This window comes from Misgurnus anguillicaudatus, chromosome 19, assembly GCF_027580225.2.
Source record: "Misgurnus anguillicaudatus chromosome 19, ASM2758022v2, whole genome shotgun sequence".
NCBI lineage: Eukaryota > Metazoa > Chordata > Actinopteri > Cypriniformes > Cobitidae > Misgurnus > Misgurnus anguillicaudatus.
In genome coordinates, this window is record NC_073355.2 from 51,570,462 (window position 1) to 51,590,694 (window position 20,233).

At 40.7% G+C, this 20,233-nt stretch overlaps 1 protein-coding gene across 1 annotated transcript; it reads right to left on the reverse strand.

Annotated features, from left to right (window-relative positions):
* Positions 1-1,037: 1,037 nt before the first annotated feature.
* On the reverse strand, positions 1,038-10,107 carry LOC129436809 (CCN family member 1). The gene is made up of 5 exons (XM_055195065.2): positions 9,954-10,107; positions 6,580-6,793; positions 3,482-3,886; positions 2,879-3,057; positions 1,038-2,070 (listed from the first exon to the last, which is right to left on the reverse strand). Exons 1-5 carry the CDS (start codon positions 10,002-10,004, stop codon positions 1,765-1,767), a joined length of 1,155 nt encoding a protein of 384 aa, XP_055051040.2. The 5' UTR covers positions 10,005-10,107; the 3' UTR covers positions 1,038-1,764.
* Positions 10,108-20,233: the final 10,126 nt, after the last annotated feature.

Consider the following 20,233-nt stretch of genomic DNA (forward strand, 5'->3'; position numbering starts at 1 on the left):
ACATATAACTAGTTTTAACAAACATGCCTTAATAAAAACATTACATGGGTACCGTCAGCTGTGTGTTTACCATCATTTATCAAAATATCTTCTTTTGTGTTCATCAGTAAAAAACTCATAGAGGTTTAAAACCATGTGAGGAAGAATAAATGAATTTTCATTTTTGGGTGAACTATTACTCTCAGTTTGCTGAATGATTAAGTATGATAAAGTTATGTTGGAGGGAATTAAACCAGAGGATTAACTCTTGAATCAGCTACATATTACCCTGTGGTAATCACCACACAAACACATCGAGCATTAATGCAGAACATTCATCAGAAAATATATAAGAAGTCAGACTTATTTTGTATATTTCCCAACAGCTGCAAAAACACAATGATGCTTTGACTGTAAGGGCTCATTGCTTCTTGCATTACAACGCCTCTGATCATTCCTTCGGTCGACTCGGAGAACAGATTGCATGACGTCACCTCCTTCATCTCACGTACCAGTGCCACGAGGCAGAAATAGAGGCCGGTGTCATAAAACACGGACGTCACGTGATAGATTACAGAGCAGCGTTTAAGAGAACGTCCCACCCATTACTTTTAAATTACATGTTTACATCATATGCTGGTGTTTTTAACATAAGTTTTACTGCAAACCAGAGGGTTACTGGGTTCCTCTCTGCCCCCAAAAGAACAGAATTTGTAATTAGTTTGGTGTTGGGGAGCCGCGACGTTTTGACGCCAGGGCGCTGTGGCACTTGGCAAACGTTCCTGATGGAGTCCCACAGTACACTTAAAGGGGACATATCATGAAAATCTGTTTAAGTGCTACAATTGGGTCCCCAGTGCTTCTATCAACCCAGTAAAAACCATTCTCTTCAAACATGTGAAAAAATAGATAATTGAAATTTGGCTCCCCTTGTGATGTCAGAAGGGGATCTTATTATAATAATACTCCCCATTAATCTGCACTATCCAACCACGGCACTGAAATTTAGTGCAGAGAGAGAGAGAGAGCGATAGAAAATAATTGACAGCACAATTGAGTTTCAATTTCAACAAACCACCATTATGGTGATCAGTGTTTGCATTATCAACTCATTGCATTTAAAGAAAACACCCAAAAACAGCACATTTTTGTTCACACCTACAAAGTGGCAATTTTAACATGTCATAATAAATTATCTATATGATATTTTGAGCTAAAACTTCACATACTGGGGACACCAAAGATTTATTTTACATCTTAAAACAGTCCCTTTAAGTCCCTTTAGTCAAGAAAGACATCTCAATGTGTCGAATGTCCAAATTCAACCGAACCAAATCAACTGTATTTGGCAGATTAAAGAAATTACCGAAAAAACACCGGCCCGTGTAAGGACTTGGGTTTGGTCCCGCTACGTTGACAATCCTTTTTGCTAATGTTCCTCCAATGAGTGTAATGATTGATGTCCACGATGCGTCCACCTGTGCAGATGCCCCAGAATGCATCACTGTTTACTGGTGAGGGCTAGACAATCATAAAACTCCTATCTATATATTCACAACCTTTCGGTGATGTCCGCCAGGACCCTCATTAAAATGTCTATATTCTAAAGCTCCAATCCACTCTTGGTAAAAGGATTCAGAAACCAAACTTGGCCTTTTCCGTGTGGATTTGAGGTGCGACGAAGGCCCTGCATGGTCTAGCGTCTAATCGGTTGCAGTTAGAAACGCTACTCTATCGGGGGTCTGCTGGGATGGGGCAGGACGGGGGTCTTCACAAAAACAAATCCTAATCGATAAACTTGTGCATGTCGCCGTACAGCCAGCGCTGAGGGGGCAGGGCTGCGTCATTCAGGTGGCCGCATTCATCGTTGCATTTGCAGGACTGCACGAACATGACGGCCCTCTCGAAGCGCTCGCCGCCGTGGCACGTGAAGAGCACGGGGGCCGTTCGTGTGCGGCGTGGAGAGCAGCATCGCCCGTCCAAGCACATACCGCAGTAGTTGGGCTGATAGAGGTGAGCGCTGCGGCAACCGGCGTAATGAAGACGCAGAGGTTCAGGAGACTTCTGGGTACGAGAACATTTCTTCCCTTTCTGTTAAACACATACACACAGAGTCATTTGAGCCATACTAACAAATCTGTTCCAAAATTAAAGTAGATTTTATTATCATTTCACAGTGGGGGCTCGTGACTTCTTTTCCGAAGAGGCACAAATGCAAACATCGTTGTGTGTGTAGATACGAACACATAATTTTTCGTGCTTATGTTTTTTCACCAATGTCACTTGGGTTTGGGGTTAGAATAACTTTTTGTTACATAAAATGACATCCTAACTCAAACCCCAAACCCAAGCGACAATGGTTTAAAAAGAAAGAGAAACCAATACATAAAATGACTCTGAATGATGCACCATATTAAGTGAAACTTAAGGGAAGGACTGGCTATCATATGGAATTGGTGCATGTATTGCACAACTTTTCACACATGCATGCTATTTATACGCAAATCATGAAAACAGGTTTATTTTTATACATTTCGGTAGAATGGCCCAATTGGTTGTGCTTATGGGTCAAAGCTTCATCTTGGCCCATTTTAGCTCTGTTACCACTAATGGAGACATTCAAGTCTAATTCTGTTGGGTTGATATGAAACATGAGCTGTTGAACACTGTGACCTGTCAGCTTTGGATATCATCTTACCCTCTTGTCTTCTCCAAATGTATGATTTATGGACTGTTACAATCCATCCCAGACAGCAGACGACTCTGGGCCGGATCCGCACCGGATCAGCGCCAGAGCTGTTGACTTCGGCACAGATCCAAAGCGGATCCGGCCCAGAGTCGTCTGCTGTCTGGGATGATTTCCCATCATGACATTATAAAGAGAGCGAGAGAGATTCACCTTTATGGGCACAGCGATAGAACTGCAGGGCCGAATGTTGCAGAGTCGGGATTCCTTCACCAGTTTGCACTGAGCGTTGTCGTTGGTGACCCGAGAGGACACCCCCATCCCACAGCTGCGAGAACAAGGTGTCCAGCTCGTGGTCTGGGTGACACATTGACGCCCAGCTTGCTTCCATGCTAGGAATGGTGAGAGAGAGAGAGTAAGACGGTAAGTTAGTACACAGGCACCATTCACTAAACAGAAACAGTGAGGCATACAGAATGTGATTACGGAGCGCTGTGCAGGCGATGTGTGTGGGTCTGGTGCACAAGGATCTAATGGAAAAACTCTGAAATGCATGTAGGAGAAACCGGCACAGCTCACATTGAGACCGATTGTTAATTGAAGCAAAACCAACATTCAGCTCCTGACAGGCACGTATTACTAAAGCAGCAGCTTCACACGGGACGCATCCGGATTTATCTTTGATCCGTCTGTGTGAATGTCTTTGATCTGTGTGACGTTTATTACATGAGACTCCAAAAACCTTTGATAAAGTGTCCAGTTTTAGCGCTGGTCTAACTAATGGAGCCAAACCCAAACCCAAAACGGCGTCCCTACCTGGCAGGTGCTTTCGACTGCGTGGTTTTTCCCATTTTTTGTCCACCTCTGTCAGTTCATTGCTCAGGGAGTATTTGGGTTTGTAGGGGTGTGGTTTCGGCCCGGGCTTCTTGAACTTGTGCAGGTCTGGGAACAGGTAGGGAGGAGGTTGTGGTCGTCTGAAGACGGGCGGCAGGACCGAGGACTTGCCGTGGCAGTCCACGCTGAGGCAGCATTGACCGGGCACTTTGACCAGTCGGGGGGCGGGGCAGGAGGGCGTGGCCAGAGGAATATCAGTGGGGCAAAGGGGCGAACAGCCGACAGCTCCGTCGATACAGATGCACTGATGTTTGCAACCGGCACGGAAACTCTGTCCGTTCTGATACATCCGTCCGTTATATTCACACGAGCGCCCTTCAAGTTTAGCTGTGACAGAGAGAAAATATAGATAGCACGTAAAAACCTTTAACTTAAAAAACTGATCTTAAATGTTGTTGGAACTCTGAAATCTAAAAATTACACATTTAAGGACTGATCCAATGCCTGATAAATATAGCTTATTCTTATCCAATCAATAATTCATCATTTTATGAGCTATGTTGCAAGCAAGCAACTTTATTTAAATTGCACACAAAGTGCAATACAAAAATAAAATAAAAACATTAAAAAGAAAGCAACATTTAGTGTTGCATAAACCCAAACAACCTCAACATTCAAATGCTAAAGAAAAAAAAGTTTTTAAATAAAAACAGCAATTGAAGGAGCAGCCCTCACATGGAGTGGGTGACTATTCCAAAAAGCGCGCTCTCCTCTCGTTTTAAAATTACAGCGATGGACCTTTTTAAAGCCTTTGGTCTGAGGATAATAACTCTAGAGGGAGATTAAGGAATGAGAAGACCGATAATATACTGAGGAGCTAAGCCTGAAATTGCCTTGTAAACAAACAAGAGAATTTTAAAATCTATTTGGAATTTGACAGGAAGCCAGTACGGGTGTAATATGGTCTCTCTTCCTAGCTTTAAGTTAAATGTGTCGTAGCATGTAATACACTATTTATGTAGACATTGTGTACATGGTAATGACATATCATGAGCCTCAAACACGATTGTTTCCTCCTTGTGTATTCAAAAGACTGCTGGAAAACAGACCAATCTCAACATAACACCAACTGTGACGTTACAGTACAGATGTATGCCCCAACATTAAATTAAGTAGAATGTTGTTACATTGCTAAAAACAAAGTTGTGACTGCTGAGTCAGCATATATGCTAGTTAATGCTATATTCAATTTATTTAAATTAAATTTTATTTATATTTTGAAATTTAGTATTTGTTTCAAAGCAGCTTTACATTAATAGAAGCAGGGGAAACACAGAAAAATCGATAGACAACATAAGTAGCAAATTACAGCAGTTGAGATTAAACTGAACAAGCAAGCATAGTAATATGTAACGTATGGAAGGGGGTGCTAGGTTAAGCCAAACTCGGCTGACTCCCAGGGGTGGAAAAAACCCAAAAACCCAATGGGAATAGTCCTAGGATGAAAAAAACCCTTGGAAGATAGATATATATGTAAACGGATAAGGAGATTAGACGAGTATATGCTAGTTAATGCTATATGCTAATGTTTAGGCTGAAGTTCTACTATTGACATTATGTAGGATATTTTTTAAGAAGAATTTCAAAAATATATATATTTTTTACAATGTTTTCAACTTAAAAATACATACATACATAATATAAGTTTAGATTGTTGTGGATATTTCCTAATTATAAGCCTTCTGTAAAATTATGACAAAATGAAAAATACAAAAGACGCATGTCTTAATTAACATAATTTAAATAAACGAATATTCGAATATTCATTCTTTATGAGTTTAAATATTCAAATAGTAAATTACTGGAAAATGCCCATCCCTACTTACCAGCAGTGTCGGGGAAAGTTACTTTTAAAAGTAATGCATCACAATATTAAGTTACTCCCCAAAAAAGTTACTAATTGCGTTACTTTGTTACTTTTCATGGAAAGTAATGCTTATGTTACTTTTGTGTTACTTTTTCTAACTTGGCTGAGGCTTATTTAGTTTTGTGTTATGTTATTGTTTTGAACATAAGTTTAACAGTTTTGAAAACGGTATGTAAGCATGTGCAAATTGGTCTGTACGTACAAAGAGTTTTGGCAGTTGTTGTGTCTGAGTGAGAAAAGAATTCATGAAATTTGAGAGATGTAGTCATTGAATGCATTTTGTGCCAAAGCAATGATAATTCATCCTCAGTTTAGACCACATAGACTTCTGTTGTGTGTGAAGAGTTTTGGAAAAGTGACCTAAGTATTGAGAAATGTGTCCTAGCGTCTGTAAAAAACTGTATTACAATGCATTCTTTGGCACCTTTAAAGTTAGTTGCACTGTTGACATGTTTAAGACTGTATCCTGTAGTTGCCTGAATAGTAACACATTCAAAAACTCTTATCGTCTACAATAATGACATGAACAATAGGACCACATGCTTGCACCGCACCTGTTTGCAAGTATAAATAGAGTCTGTTTGCCATAGAGAAGACTAATTTAAGACTCATGACCAGATATAACACAGATACTCTTGATTTTACCTGAAGCCTCTGAATGATAGAGAAATTGATAGTGCTGCCGTGACAAACTACACAGAGAAAAAGCCTCGGGTTAAAGAGAGAGACACTTTATCCTCTGCTTTTATGAGTAAGGCTCTATGTTTAGGTGATGTAATTTTGACTTGTTTACAGTGTCGTTCAGCATAAGATAGTCGTTGGATGTACCGAGCCACCCAATAAAAACCTGTCCAACTCCCTTAATATAGAAACCATCCCAGTGCACAAAATAACCTCTGTATGGAAGGAAATGAACCTACATGAATTCAGGACGATAAACCTGACACCTGACGTCAGTGAGCGTGTGACCACCACATTATATTAATCATCTGTGTTGGGGCTTTCCAAAACCTAAACTATCTACCTGAAGTACCACCTGCTGCTTCAAATCAGATCACTCTTCACAAAAAATCTGATCAATTAAATGCCTTTTCTTTTATATCAAAACAAAATGATCACATCATTGCAAACTTTGAAGCTGTCCGTCACTCACCCCTGCAGATTCCATGGATACTCGCCACATCGTTTCCATAGTTACACTCAAGACCCTTGTGATGGTCACAGGGCCGTCCTTCATGACAGTCATCGTTCAGCTGAGCGGCACACACCTTACAACAGCCGCATCCATCAGGCACAGTACTTACACCCGGTGGGCACACAGGTCGCTCTGCCGGGCATTCGCACACCCCGGGACACCTTCCTTTCACCTGCAGAGACACACAGACAGATATCACACTCTCAGCAAAGGCATAGACCTCATTCACACAGCAAAATATCAAAATATCTGTAAAATTGTCAGCTAGTCTTCTGTGTGAACACAAACACGTCCCATAAATGTTCTGGTATCGCTCCTGTAAAGAGGACCTACAGTAAAGATGTCGTAAAGGGCGTGCCGTAGTGAAGATGCATGTATCATCGCAACACTAAAGTTATGGTTTAGCTCCTTAATACAAGCGATTTAAATGCAGATCAACATTCACAACAAGAAATGTCGGCAAACTGGACTGAAGCAGAGATCAGAGAGATCGTCACTATCAGCGCTGAAGCTGAAATTATCACCAGCATACTAGAACGATGCATCACATGCTTCTTTTTAAACTTATTGTAAACAAAAATGCACACACATGGTTTCTGGAAAGAGAAATAACGGATAATTAACAAACTTCAGAAATTACCAAATGCAGGACTTTAAACACGTCGTGTGTCTTTACGATATGTGTGTGCATGCACATATTCCAGAAAATCAGTGGCAGTGTGAATGAACCAAAAATCTAACGATCCCGGACAAATCCTGGATTCATTTTCCGTGTTTTTTCCGTAATGTCGTGTGAAAAGGTCTATAGAGGCTGTTTACACCTGAATTTAAGATGCATTTTGGTAGATTGGATCACAAATAGACAACACTAAATGTCGTCCCACGGGTCCTTGAAATTCTTGAAAGTTTGTGAATCTGGGGGGGGGGTTCAAGGCCCTGGGAAGTTTTTGAATATATACATGCATAGATACAGGTCATTGAAAGTGCTTGAATCTATTTTATGCAAGTTTTTTGAAAAAAAAATCCATATTATTGCCTGTGTAGTGTAGGATAATATCATTAAAATTCTAGACTTTTTAAGCACACGTGCTAAACTGTTCGCTTTAAATGCTTATATCTTCTGTATGCGAATGTTGATTCATACCAAAATGCTTTTTTGCATAGTTGTGTTTGACACATGAAAACGTCTCGGGTTATGTATGTAACTGTTGTTCCCTGAGAAGGGAACGAGACTCTGCGTCTCAATTGACATACTTCCTGCGTCCCTGTAACACCGTCTTTGGCAATATTTCAGATAGTGATATACTTCCTGGCTTCCACGTCACCCTGTCTTTGTTGTTAAGCCTCACCATTGGTTGAAATACACATTCAGATGCACTTACCCCTGGAGGCGTCTCAAAAGTGTCACCACAGAGTTCCCTCGAATGGGAACTGTAACAACCCTACTGAAAAATCCAGCTAAAACCAGCATAAGCTGGTAGCTGGTTTTAGCTGGTTTTAGCTGGTTTTAGCTGGTTTACACTGGTCCTCCCAGCCTGACAAAGCTGGTCATGCTGGTGGGCCAGCTGGTATTCCAGCATGATCAGCTAAGTCCAGCTAGACCAGCTTAAAATGTGACCAAAACACACCTAGACCAGCTTGCTACACCAGCAAAACCAGCTTCCTACACCAGCAAAATCAGCTAAAACCAAGCTGGGGACCAGCTAAAACCAGCTCACCAGCTTATGCTGGTTTTAGCTGGATTTTTCAGTAGGGAATGTATCTTAAAAGGTAACAAAATGTAACCTTGCTCTCATTTGAAATCTGTCCCCACATTTAGTCTTTGAAATTGATGGTATTGCACCTGGAAAGTTCATGAAAGGTCCTTGAAAACCTTTTTTACTCTGTTGAAACTTTTGAAAAGGTTTTTAATTAAGTGAATCCAAACATGGTTTTAAGATTTCTAGAGGAAATACATTTTTAACATCTTTTCTAGTCTTCCTTTATTTAATTATTCTTTATTCTTGCCATGAATGTAGCCTTAGAAGCTGGTATGGCATTTAAAAGAAAAAAGGAAAGAAAGAAAGAAAGGTCCTTGAATTTGAAGTTAACTAAGGTGTTGGTGTAAACGGTGTGTAAAACATTTTGAGCTCATCTACTTTCGATCACATTCAGATGTAGTTGAACACGTTGTGGTCGAATTATGTGTCCGAGCAGCCACAAAAAAAGCATCTTACTCTCCACCTATTGATCTATGTGTGATGTATCGAGCACAATGTTTTTACATCGGCCCTGACTTCTAGCACAAACACACCAATTTCAGCGCCGTCTTTAAGCTATCATTGATGATGTAAGTAAATGTATTCAGATTCCTGTGAGCTACTGATGTATCTGTGAAGACTCCATTAAGCTCTCTGTCTGATCTCTATTAGTTCATGTCCTACAGCAGTGATTCCCAAACTTTTTCCCTTGGGCCTCCCCTAAATACATAAACGACAGTCTGAGTTCACCAACCGTCTACATCCATCTTTCCTTTGGATTCTGCCAACACGTTTACAAGCATATTGAGATGAAGCAAGAAAAATGTAACCCTGGAGAACCCAATAAGATCTGGGTAGCAGAAATTAACAGTGGCCAAATTTGATCCTGTTGGTTCTCCAAGATATTTTACACAAGAGAATATTTTACCTATCTTATCTTGGCATTGTAAGTATATGTTCATTTTGAAATTATTAGTGGAACATTTTATGCATCTTTATCAGATCCCGTGCCCTCTGTGAACTCTGTTGCCCCCTAAGGGCGACCCGGACCCCAGGTTGAAAACCACTGTCCTACAACATTGCACCTGTTTGACTGGCATCTCTGTGAAGTGCCCACCATGCCTGGCATCTTAAAATCAGGGCAGATGAGATGTTAAACCACTCGAGACTCAAACTGATTCATGTTGCTGAGATCAAAGCATAACTCCAGCTCTCCCTGACTGTGTGGTTGGGTGTAGATTCAGGACAGGGGGGTAATAGTGTGGGGTATAAGGCTGGATTGTTGCACCCTGGTTATTTTAATCCTGTTGCTTGGCTATTTTTGAGCAGTGGAGCTCTCAGATGAACTGTGTGGATGTCAAACTCTCTTAAAACTGTGAAGATCATTTCAGTTTGGTGGATAAAAACATTTGCTGTTGATATTTGATCGGTGCTTTCTTAAGATTTCATTTTTAGATTTGAAAACAACAGAATAAGAAAGTCAATCCGCTACAGCCGATTCTTTAGATTTGTTTATATATTATTGACACAACTTATACTAGCAGCATATTAGTAATGATTTGTTAGTTTTTATATACAACTTTAGTTACTTACCGAGATGAAGCTGATCATTAAAAACATCATCAGACACAATAAAGTCCTCATCTTCACAATAAATCCGTTTAAATCCAGTCAAAGAGTTTTATTAAAAGTGAAGCAGAAATAAACTGTACAGATCCAGACAGACACATTTCCAGTACTTGTTTTCATATTCCAGCTCATCTATATACTGCTGTAGCAGAACCCCGCCCATCTCCACTCCTATTGGATGATCTAAATGCAGGGGTGTGTCCAGCTCATTGAAAGGGGTGTGGTTTGGGCTTGCAGACAGATGATGTGTGAGTTTGGGGAGTGACCAGCGATGAATGCAGTCATTCATAAAAATACTGAAGCGCTCCATACGAGGAGCTGAAGTTTATTGACTTTAAGCTTTAATATAAACATCATGACTGCTTTCATGTTGCTGCGTGAAGAGAAATACACTCAGATATGAGATGAAACTATTTATTTATTGACTGGTTTCCACATGTCTGTCTGTGTATAGTAGTCATTAAATCTCTTGACAGGTCCTCTGCAGGAACGGAAAAACTCAATATGATCAACACACTGAACATGAAGAGAGAGAAACATTAAGATGGATGGAATGAAGTGAGAGGAGGTGTGAAAGAACCGAATCAAATCTTCCAAAACATGTCTGTGAAAACATACAGAGAGAGAGAGAGAGAGAGAGAGAGAGAGAGAGCTCTTTGAAAGGAAAGAAAGTATTACACAGTTTCATCATCACATTCACTCGTTCCAGTTACAACACAGGAGAACATTTTTAATGTGAAGGTTTTCCATGGTGCTTAAACTTTGATCTAAAGCACCAATGATCTAACATTAAATGAATCAATTTTATTCTCTAATTTAGGACAAAATAAAACTTATTCAACAAATGCTGGGTAAGAGGAGGTGTTTATCCAGATGATATTTGTTTATATCATTAATATTTGCAACATTGGTACCAACATTTAGGACAAGTTTAAAAGTAAAAGCATGATTTGTTGAATGAGAAACCCTTTATTTCTGAGCATGTTAACACACAGTAACTAACAGTCTACACCAGCACAGATCAAGAAAGAGAAGAATTTTAGTCCCTCAGTTATTTTTAACCTAGAACAGGAACTCCCCAAAATACACACACACAAACTTACACATGCATGCGCACGCACACACAAACACACACACACTAACACACACATGCGGACAAACACACATGCACATGCACACTTAGGCTACACATCCATGTGCACACACACACGCATACAGACAAACACACACACACTAACACACACATGTGGACAAACACACATGCACACTTAGGCTACACATCCATGTGCACACACACACACACACGCATACAGACAAACACACATAAATACACACACTTACGCATGTGCACACAAACACAGTTACACATGCAGAGGCACACACACACACACACACACACACACACACACACACACACACACACACACACACACACACACACACACACACACACACAATTACACATGCATGTGCACACACACATAGAGCATACACAGGTCTGCAGACAAACACACACGCTCACTTGCGCATGCACCCACACACACACACCCACACACACACACACACACATGTGCACACACAATTACACATGCATAGGCATATACATACACACACACACACACACACACACAAACACACGCACACACACAGACAGACAGACAGACACATGTACACACACACACACACACACACACACACACACACACACACACACACACACACACACACACACACACACACACACACACACACACACACTTACGCATGCACAAACACACACGCACACTTAGGCTACATCCATGTGCACACACACACACACACACACACGCATACAGACAAACACACATAAATACACACACTTACGCATGTGCACACAAACACAGTTACACATGCAGAGGCACACACACACACACACAATTACACATGCATGTGCACACACACATAGAGCATACACAGGTCTGCAGACAAACACACACGCTCACTTGCGCATGCACCCACACACACACACACACACACACACATGTGCACACACAATTACACATGCATAGGCATATACATACACACACACACACACACACACACACACAAACACACGCACACACACAGACAGACAGACAGACACATGTACACACACACACACACACACACACACACACAATTACGCATGCACAAACACACACGCACACTTAGGCTACATGCATGTGCACACACAAACACACATGCATGTGTACACACACACACACACACACACGTTTACACACTTTTACGGACAAACACACATACACACGCACACATACATATGCAAAAAACACACATGCACACACACACTTATGCTACACATGCATGTGCACACAAACACACATGTATGTGCACACACACGTTTACACACTTCTACAGACAAACACACACACACGCACACACACTCACACGCACACTAACGCATGCACAAACACACATACATATGCACACTTACTCAGGCGCGAACACACATGCATGTGCACACACACGTTTACACACTTCTACAGACAAACACACACACACACACACGCACACACACTCACATGCACACTAACGCATGCGCAAACACACATGCACACACACACTTAGGCTACACATGCATGTGCACACACACACACACACACACACACACACACACACACACACACACACACACACACACACACACACACACACACACACACACATGCACACTTACGCATGCGCAAACAAACATGCACACGCACACCTAGGCTACACATGCATGTGCGCACACACACACATGCATAGGCGCACACACTGATACACACAAACAGGCCCAAATTTCAGTCACATGACTTTGTTTTGATGATGTTTCAGTGACTCGGTTCAGGCATTAATAACAAAAAGATCAAAGATGATGAACATTAAACTCATGAGCTCATGTGCCAAACTCTTAGATATCATAATCATACATCTCTGAAATCCTTCATACACTTAAAATGTGAAATAAAATTCCACATATCAACATGTTTTCAGGTTTGTGATGTTTATTCACAGGTTCAAGTCTCTGTGAGTCTCATTAAATCTTTCTTCAGCATGATTCAGTGCATCATTCATTCAGGTGTTTACTACTGAAGCTTCAGGCTAAATATGAGCATCAGTGAAAGTGAAGCTTATTAACTCATCTTATACTACTAATGAAAGAGGCGTGGGGTCACGGTTACCAGCATCTGCACATCACTGACAGCTTTAACCTCATAACAGAAAACCCAAACCGTCTATCTCATTTAAGATCGTCACACCCTCCGTAGTGACCTAATATTCCCAACCTTTGCATATGTTTAACACAACACACACACATACACACACACACACACACACACACACACACACACACACACACACACACACACACACATACACACACACTTCAGCAGAGGGTGCGACAGAGAGACGCCTTGTTCTGCCTCCCGCCCTTCTTTCCATCGGTACCCCACAAAAATCCCAGAAATCTGCGTTATTTCCGTGCCTGTGTTTGTTTGGCAGGTGAGAGCGAGCGTGAGTCAGAGAGCAACGTAAACACATGAAACACCTCTGAACTGAAGCTGTGTGTTTAACAGACACAACACACCTCTGTTCATAACATCTGTACAACAACAACAACACAGCGTCCTCTACTGGAGACACACAGCAATGACAACTCCATCAGAGATATTACACAGAAAAAAAAACAATATAGCAGTACATCAAAAACCATTAAAAGGGGACATTTCACAAGACTTTTTAAGATGTAAAATTAATCTTTGGTGTCCCCAGAGTATGTATGTGAAGTTTTAGATTGTTTGAGCACAAAGCCGTTTTTGTGTGTGTCCTTTAAAAAGCAAATGAGCTGATGCTAATGCAAACACTGATCACCATAATGGTGGTTTGTTGAAATTGAAACTCAGTTGTCCTGTTAATTATTTTCTCTTGCTCTCTCTCTCTCTCTCTCTGCACTAAATGGCAGTACTGTGGCTGGATGTCACATATTAAGGGGTGGTATTATTATAATAAGATCCCCTTGTGACATCACAAGAGGAGCCAAAAATTCGATGACCTACAGTATTTTTTCACATACTTGCAAAACTAAGTTACTGGGTTGATCTTTATTATGTTTTCTAGGTTGATAGAAGCGCTTGGGGACCCAATTATAGCACTTAAACATGGAAAAAGTCAGATTTTCATGATATGTCCCCTTTAAAATCTATTGTTTTGAGACTTTTTCCACTCATTGTTGTTGTGTTTTGTTGTTTCTGTAGCTAATTCAGAGTCATTTGCTTGACATCAGTTTGTTATTAGATCTGTCACACATGCCACCTGTTGGTCATACTGTTAACTGTTCAAACTCTCTGTCAGACTGAGATTCTCTCAGGGTTCAAAGGTCATTCGTCTGTCTCATGTCTCAGAGGGAAAGGTTGGAAGAGGAACAGACAGCGGGAAGAACAGGATGTCTGATGGAGAGCAGGGTGATGGAGGAGGTGAATTATCCGGAAGGATCAGAGGAACATTAAGCAGACAGTCACTTTGAGTTATGGGTGGGAGGAAGTGTGGGCGTCGGTCTCTCCTCGTTTGCCCCTCCTCTCTACCTAAAGGCACCGCCCTGTGGCCACGCCCCCTTGGCTTAAACCCCATCTGATGTTTGTGTGATTCTGTCTGGGTGTCTGTTATTTCTAAACTTTGTATCCGCTGGCTGATATCAGATACTTCATCTCTGTTTATTCTTTTAGTCCCCGTCCTTCTGAACTTCTGGCTTTCTCCTCTCCACACTTCTTCAAACATATATTCCCCCCACTCTTTCTGTCTTACAGGAGACGTGTTTCGAGTCTTTAGCCTTCCGCTGTAATCCCAGTGTGAAACGTTGACCATTAGCGGGACCATCTCTTTATCTTTGACTCTCTGATTTCTAGGACTTCTTAGTTTTTGAGGAATTGATGAAAATTTTTTGACACCTACATCGGGCAGACGTTTCTCTTGTGTTTCGGTTTGTCCAATTAAGACAGAGAGTGAGTTTGTGTGAGGTTGATGTATTCTTGGTCCTCTACTCACAGCAGAATCTGATGGAAACCAGCGGCTGGGACGTCGCGTCCACAGGTCATCGGATTGACACGAAACAGTGGATGTGTTAAGGGTCTTGTGTACGACTGATCGCAGCCGACGGTGAGGAGGTAAACTAGCAGACAGACCCGTCAGGCCCACCGTACGGAAAAGCGGAGCGGGCCCGAGAGCAATTGGATGATGCTTTTTGACAGTTTCATTAACTTTTGTGGTCCTCCGACGGTTAGGGGTCTCCATGATGGGCTTGAATCTGAAGATACAGAAATGTATATTCACTTACACCATAAGAATAAACTTATACCACACACACAAAACATTCAATTCAATTTTAGTTATATAGCACTTTTCACAATTGTTAATTGTTTCAAAGCAGCTTTACATGAATAGATGTAGATGAAGGGGAAACAGAATAATCTATAGATAATATAAGAAGAAGAAGAAGAGTAACCGTACAGCGAGCTTAGTAATAATGTAACGTATACAGAAAAGTGCTAAGTTAAGCCAATGTTGGCTGACACTCCATGGGATGAAAAAAACCCTAGGAGAAAAGCCCTGTGGGGAAAACTCCTAGGAGGAGGAAAACCCTTGAGAGAGATACATATATATTTATGAATATAAACACGATAGGGATATGAAACGAGTTAGCAGATTAAACTGGGCATCACGTTGAAGGACAGCCAGTAGATCAGTGGTGTGATGACCTTCATACCAGCAGATAGTTTGCCATTTTAAAGGATTACTCCACTTTCATAAAAAAATCTGACTCATTATCTAAGATGTTTATGTCTTTCATTGTTCAGTCAAGAAGAAATGAAGTTTTTTTAGGAAAACAGTCCAGGATTTTTCTCCATCAAGTGAACTTTAGTGGACCTCAACAGTTTACAGTTTCAATTCAGCTTCAAAGGACTATAAATGATCACAAATGAGACAAAAAGGTATTTTTCATAAAAAAAAAAACTAAACAAAAATAAAATTACTTCTCATTGATGTGTGCAAAACTATCGCTCCAGTGTTTACAAATGTGGAGAAAGAGGATCGTTTAGATGTTGTCGTATTTGAAATGATAATAATTAATGTCTTTTGTAAGTTTAGTGTTTAAAAAGGTCCACAAGTCTGAGTTTCACATATGTAACGCATGACCTTTCAACGTGATTAGGCAATACATAAGGTCGCGCTGGCGCATCACACGGCTAGTGCAACATGTGAAGTTCTGGTCTATTATGAGATTTTTTAAGGTGTAAAATAAATATTTGGCGTGCCCAGAGTGCGTAAGTGAAGTTTCAGCTCAAAATACCATACAGATAATTAATTACAGCATGTTAAAATTGTCACTCTGTAGGCCTGAGCAAAAGTGTGCTGTTTTTAGGTGTGTCCTTTAAAATGCAAATGAGCAGATGAAATGCAAACACTGATCACCATAATGGTGGTTTGTTGTAACTGAAACTTAATTGTGCTGTCAATTCCTTCTTTTCTTCCTCTTTCTCTCTTTACTAAATGGCATTGCTGTGGTTGGATTGTGCAGATTAAGGGGCGGCATTATTGTAATTCGCCTCGCTACCTACCTCACAAAACAGGCCAAATCTGACCGACCTAATTTTTCACATGCTTGCAGAAAATGGCTAACCCAAACAAAGTTACTGGGTTGATCTTTTTCACATTTTCTAGATTCCCAATTATAGCACTTAAACATGGAAAAAGTCAGATTTTCACGCTATGACCCATTTAAAAGTACTTTTTTGTGAAAATGCTAATGGTAGATTAGATAAAACCCTTATTCCTTGGTTGGGATAATTTAGAGTCCTTTGAAGCTGCATTGAAACTGCAAACTGTTGAGGTCCACTTCATGGAGAAAAATCCTTCTTTAAACTTTAAAATTTCTTCTCGACTGAACAAAGAAAGACATAAACATTTTGGATGACATGGGAATGAGTAAAGTATCAGATTTCTTTTTTTTTATGAAAGTGGATTTATCCTTTAAGTCAACATAAAAAACAAAATGCTCTCAACTCTTTCCTTCTGTGCAAAATTGTCTGATCTTTAATAAAAATGTAGCATCAATGTAACACAGCGGCACTACAGTACTCAGCAGTACTTATCCATGAATGAAGTGATCATTAAAACAACAGCAGAACCATTTAAAGGACAAAAATATGAATGAATGAAAGGCTGATTAAAGAGACTCTCACCACATAGATTAGAAGAATCTTGAAAGAGAAAATCCACAAACCAACATTTATCTGATGATGAAATTAAACCCACAAAAACACATGAAGATTCACTTACAGACTGCCGCTTCATCTGTTATCAGACACACATCAGCATCTGTTGCCATGGAGTCCAGAGAGACCAATCATCAATCTTTCACTGACTGATTCACATCTCTACTGTTTGTCTTTCTTTATAGTGCTCGCTCAATCTGTCTCTCTTTCTCTATTTCACATTCATTTCATCTCTCTCTCTCTCTTTCATCTCATGCCCCTCACCAGTATAAAGCTGCTCAGTTCATTGCTTTCATATCTGCCTGTCCATCAATTATGAAAGAAGTAAAAGGCTGAAGCTCTGACCAGCCCTGGGCTTTATGATTTACATTCACACACTCGGTTAAATCCATGCTATCTGAGTCATTCTATGAAACGGGTGCCATTTGGGTCCGCAACATTTGATGAGATGCATAAGGCACAAAAATGTCCTAAAATGTTCTAACAAAGCTTAAAGTTATTCATTCAAGGGTTCTTGTTAACATGATATATGATAAAAACACTATTCTTAAAGAATAACATACTATTTTTAATAATTTTGCATTAGTACATAGCCATTTTCACATGTCCGTGTTGACCAACATGACATTTGCATCCAAAATATCACCAAATAAGTTATGTATTTTTAAAAAAATATATATTGTTTTCATGATTATATTTGTGTCCCTTTTCACATAAGATACATTTTATTCAAAATAAACCTTATTTTTTTGTAAATATTTGATGATTTGTCTGCGTCCCTCAATTTGACTTACCACCCCGTCACACTAACTTGTTTTATCTATAAATAATGTACTGTTGCTTTAAATGACATCACAAAGCACAAGTGACATCATTGGAGCCTTGTTGCCACCAAGAACAAAAACAGGCAAGTACTGACATTCCTCTACATTCTTTATTTGTTGATTTTTTGTGTTAGACAGGCACCGTCAAGCTCAAAGCAACCACCCCGTCACGCAATATAGAGAGGGAAAACTAATTTCGATATATTTTTTTACATTATTAATGCAAATAAAATTATATTTCAGATAGATTGCATGTAGGCTAGGTGAGGAACTTGACCACATGGGAGATCTGCGTCCATTTTGGGATGATATTTACCATCCCGTCACATACCACCCCGTCACAAGTTTTATTGTGACGTGGTGGTAAGGGATGTGACGGGGTGGTTCTGGTATAGACTAATAAATTGTTTCTGTTAACTTAACATGGTTTGTTTATTCATTCACTCACTATGTCACTCAATCACTATGTCACTCACTCACTATGTCACTCACTCACTATGTCACTCACTCACTATGTCACTCACTCACTATGTCACTCACTCATTCACTCACTCACTGTGCCACTCACTCACTCACTCACTCACTCACTGTGTCACTCACTCACTCACTCACTCACTCACTCAATCAATCACTCACTCACTCACTCACTCTGTCACTCACTCACTGTGTCACTCACTCACTCACTCACTCACTCAATCACTCACTCTGTCACTCACTCACTGTGTCACTCACTCACTATGTCACTCACTCACTGTGTCACTCACTCATTCACTCACTCATTCACTCACTGTGTCACTCACTCACTCACTCACTCACTCACTCACTCACTCACTCACTCACTCACTCACTGTGTCACTCACTCACTCACCCACTCAGTCACTCACTCACTGTGTCACTCACTCACTCACTCACTCACTGTGCCACTCACTCACTCACTGTGTCACTCACTCACTCACTCACTCACTGTGTCACTCACTCACTCACCCACTCACTGTGTCACTCACTCACTCACCCACTCAGTCACTCACTCACTGTGTCACTCACTCACTCACTCACTCACTCACTCACTCACTCACTGTGTCACTCACTCACTCACTGTGTCACTCACTCACTCACTGTGTCACTCGCTCACTCACTCACTCGCTCACACACTCACTCACTCACTCACTGTGTCACTCACTCACTCACTGTGTCACTCACTCACTCACTCACTCACTCACTCAATCAATCACTCACTCACTCACTCACTCTGTCACTCACTCACTGTGTCACTCACTCACTCACTCACTCACTCAATCACTCACTGTCTCACTCACTCACTCACTCACTCACTATCTCACTCACTCACTGTGTCACTCACTCATTCACTCACTCATTCACTCACTGTGTCACTCACTCACTCACTCACTCACTCACTCACACACTCACTCACTCACTCACTCACTCACTCACTCACTCACTCACTCACTGTGTCACTCACTCACTCACCCACTCAGTCACTCACTCACTGTGTCACTCACTCACTCACTCACTCACTCACTCACTGTGCCACTCACTCACTCACTGTGTCACTCACTCACTCACTCACTCACTGTGTCACTCACTCACTCACCCACTCACTGTGTCACTCACTCACTCACCCACTCAGTCACTCACTCACTGTGTCACTCACTCACTCACTCACTCACTCACTCACTCACTCACTGTGCCACTCACTCACTCACTGTGTCACTCACTCACTCACTGTGTCACTCGCTCACTCACTCACTCGCTCAGACACTCACTCACTCACTCACTTTAATGATGCTCTTATTTTAGTTTTTCACAGCATGACCAAAGTTTCCAATGTTAATGTTTCCCCTCCCCCAGTTTTATAAAGATTAAAACAAGCATACCATATATAGATACACACTTTGTCCATACCACCTTGTCACGGTGAACCTATCTGTGACATCAGTTACCACCCCGTCACGGGGTCATTTTGTTAAAAACTTATGTAATAGAAGATACATTTTAAATAAATTCATGTTGAATGATGTTCTTGTTGTGTGGACTAATCAAATAAATGTAAGTTTATTTGTATTTTTTAAGTGTATTCGTATGTTTTTGTACAAACAATGAGGCCATT

Coding starts and splice junctions, on each gene's coding strand:
- LOC129436809 (XM_055195065.2), bottom strand. CDS start 10,004: ATGAGGACTTTATTGTGTCTGATGATGTTTTTAATGATCAGCTTCATC. Junction 6,794..9,953: donor TAATGATCAGCTTCATCTCG/GTAAGTAACTAA, acceptor GTGTCTCTGCAG/GTGAAAGGAAGGTGTCCCGG. Junction 3,887..6,579: donor TATCCATGGAATCTGCAGGG/GTGAGTGACGGA, acceptor TCTCTGTCACAG/CTAAACTTGAAGGGCGCTCG.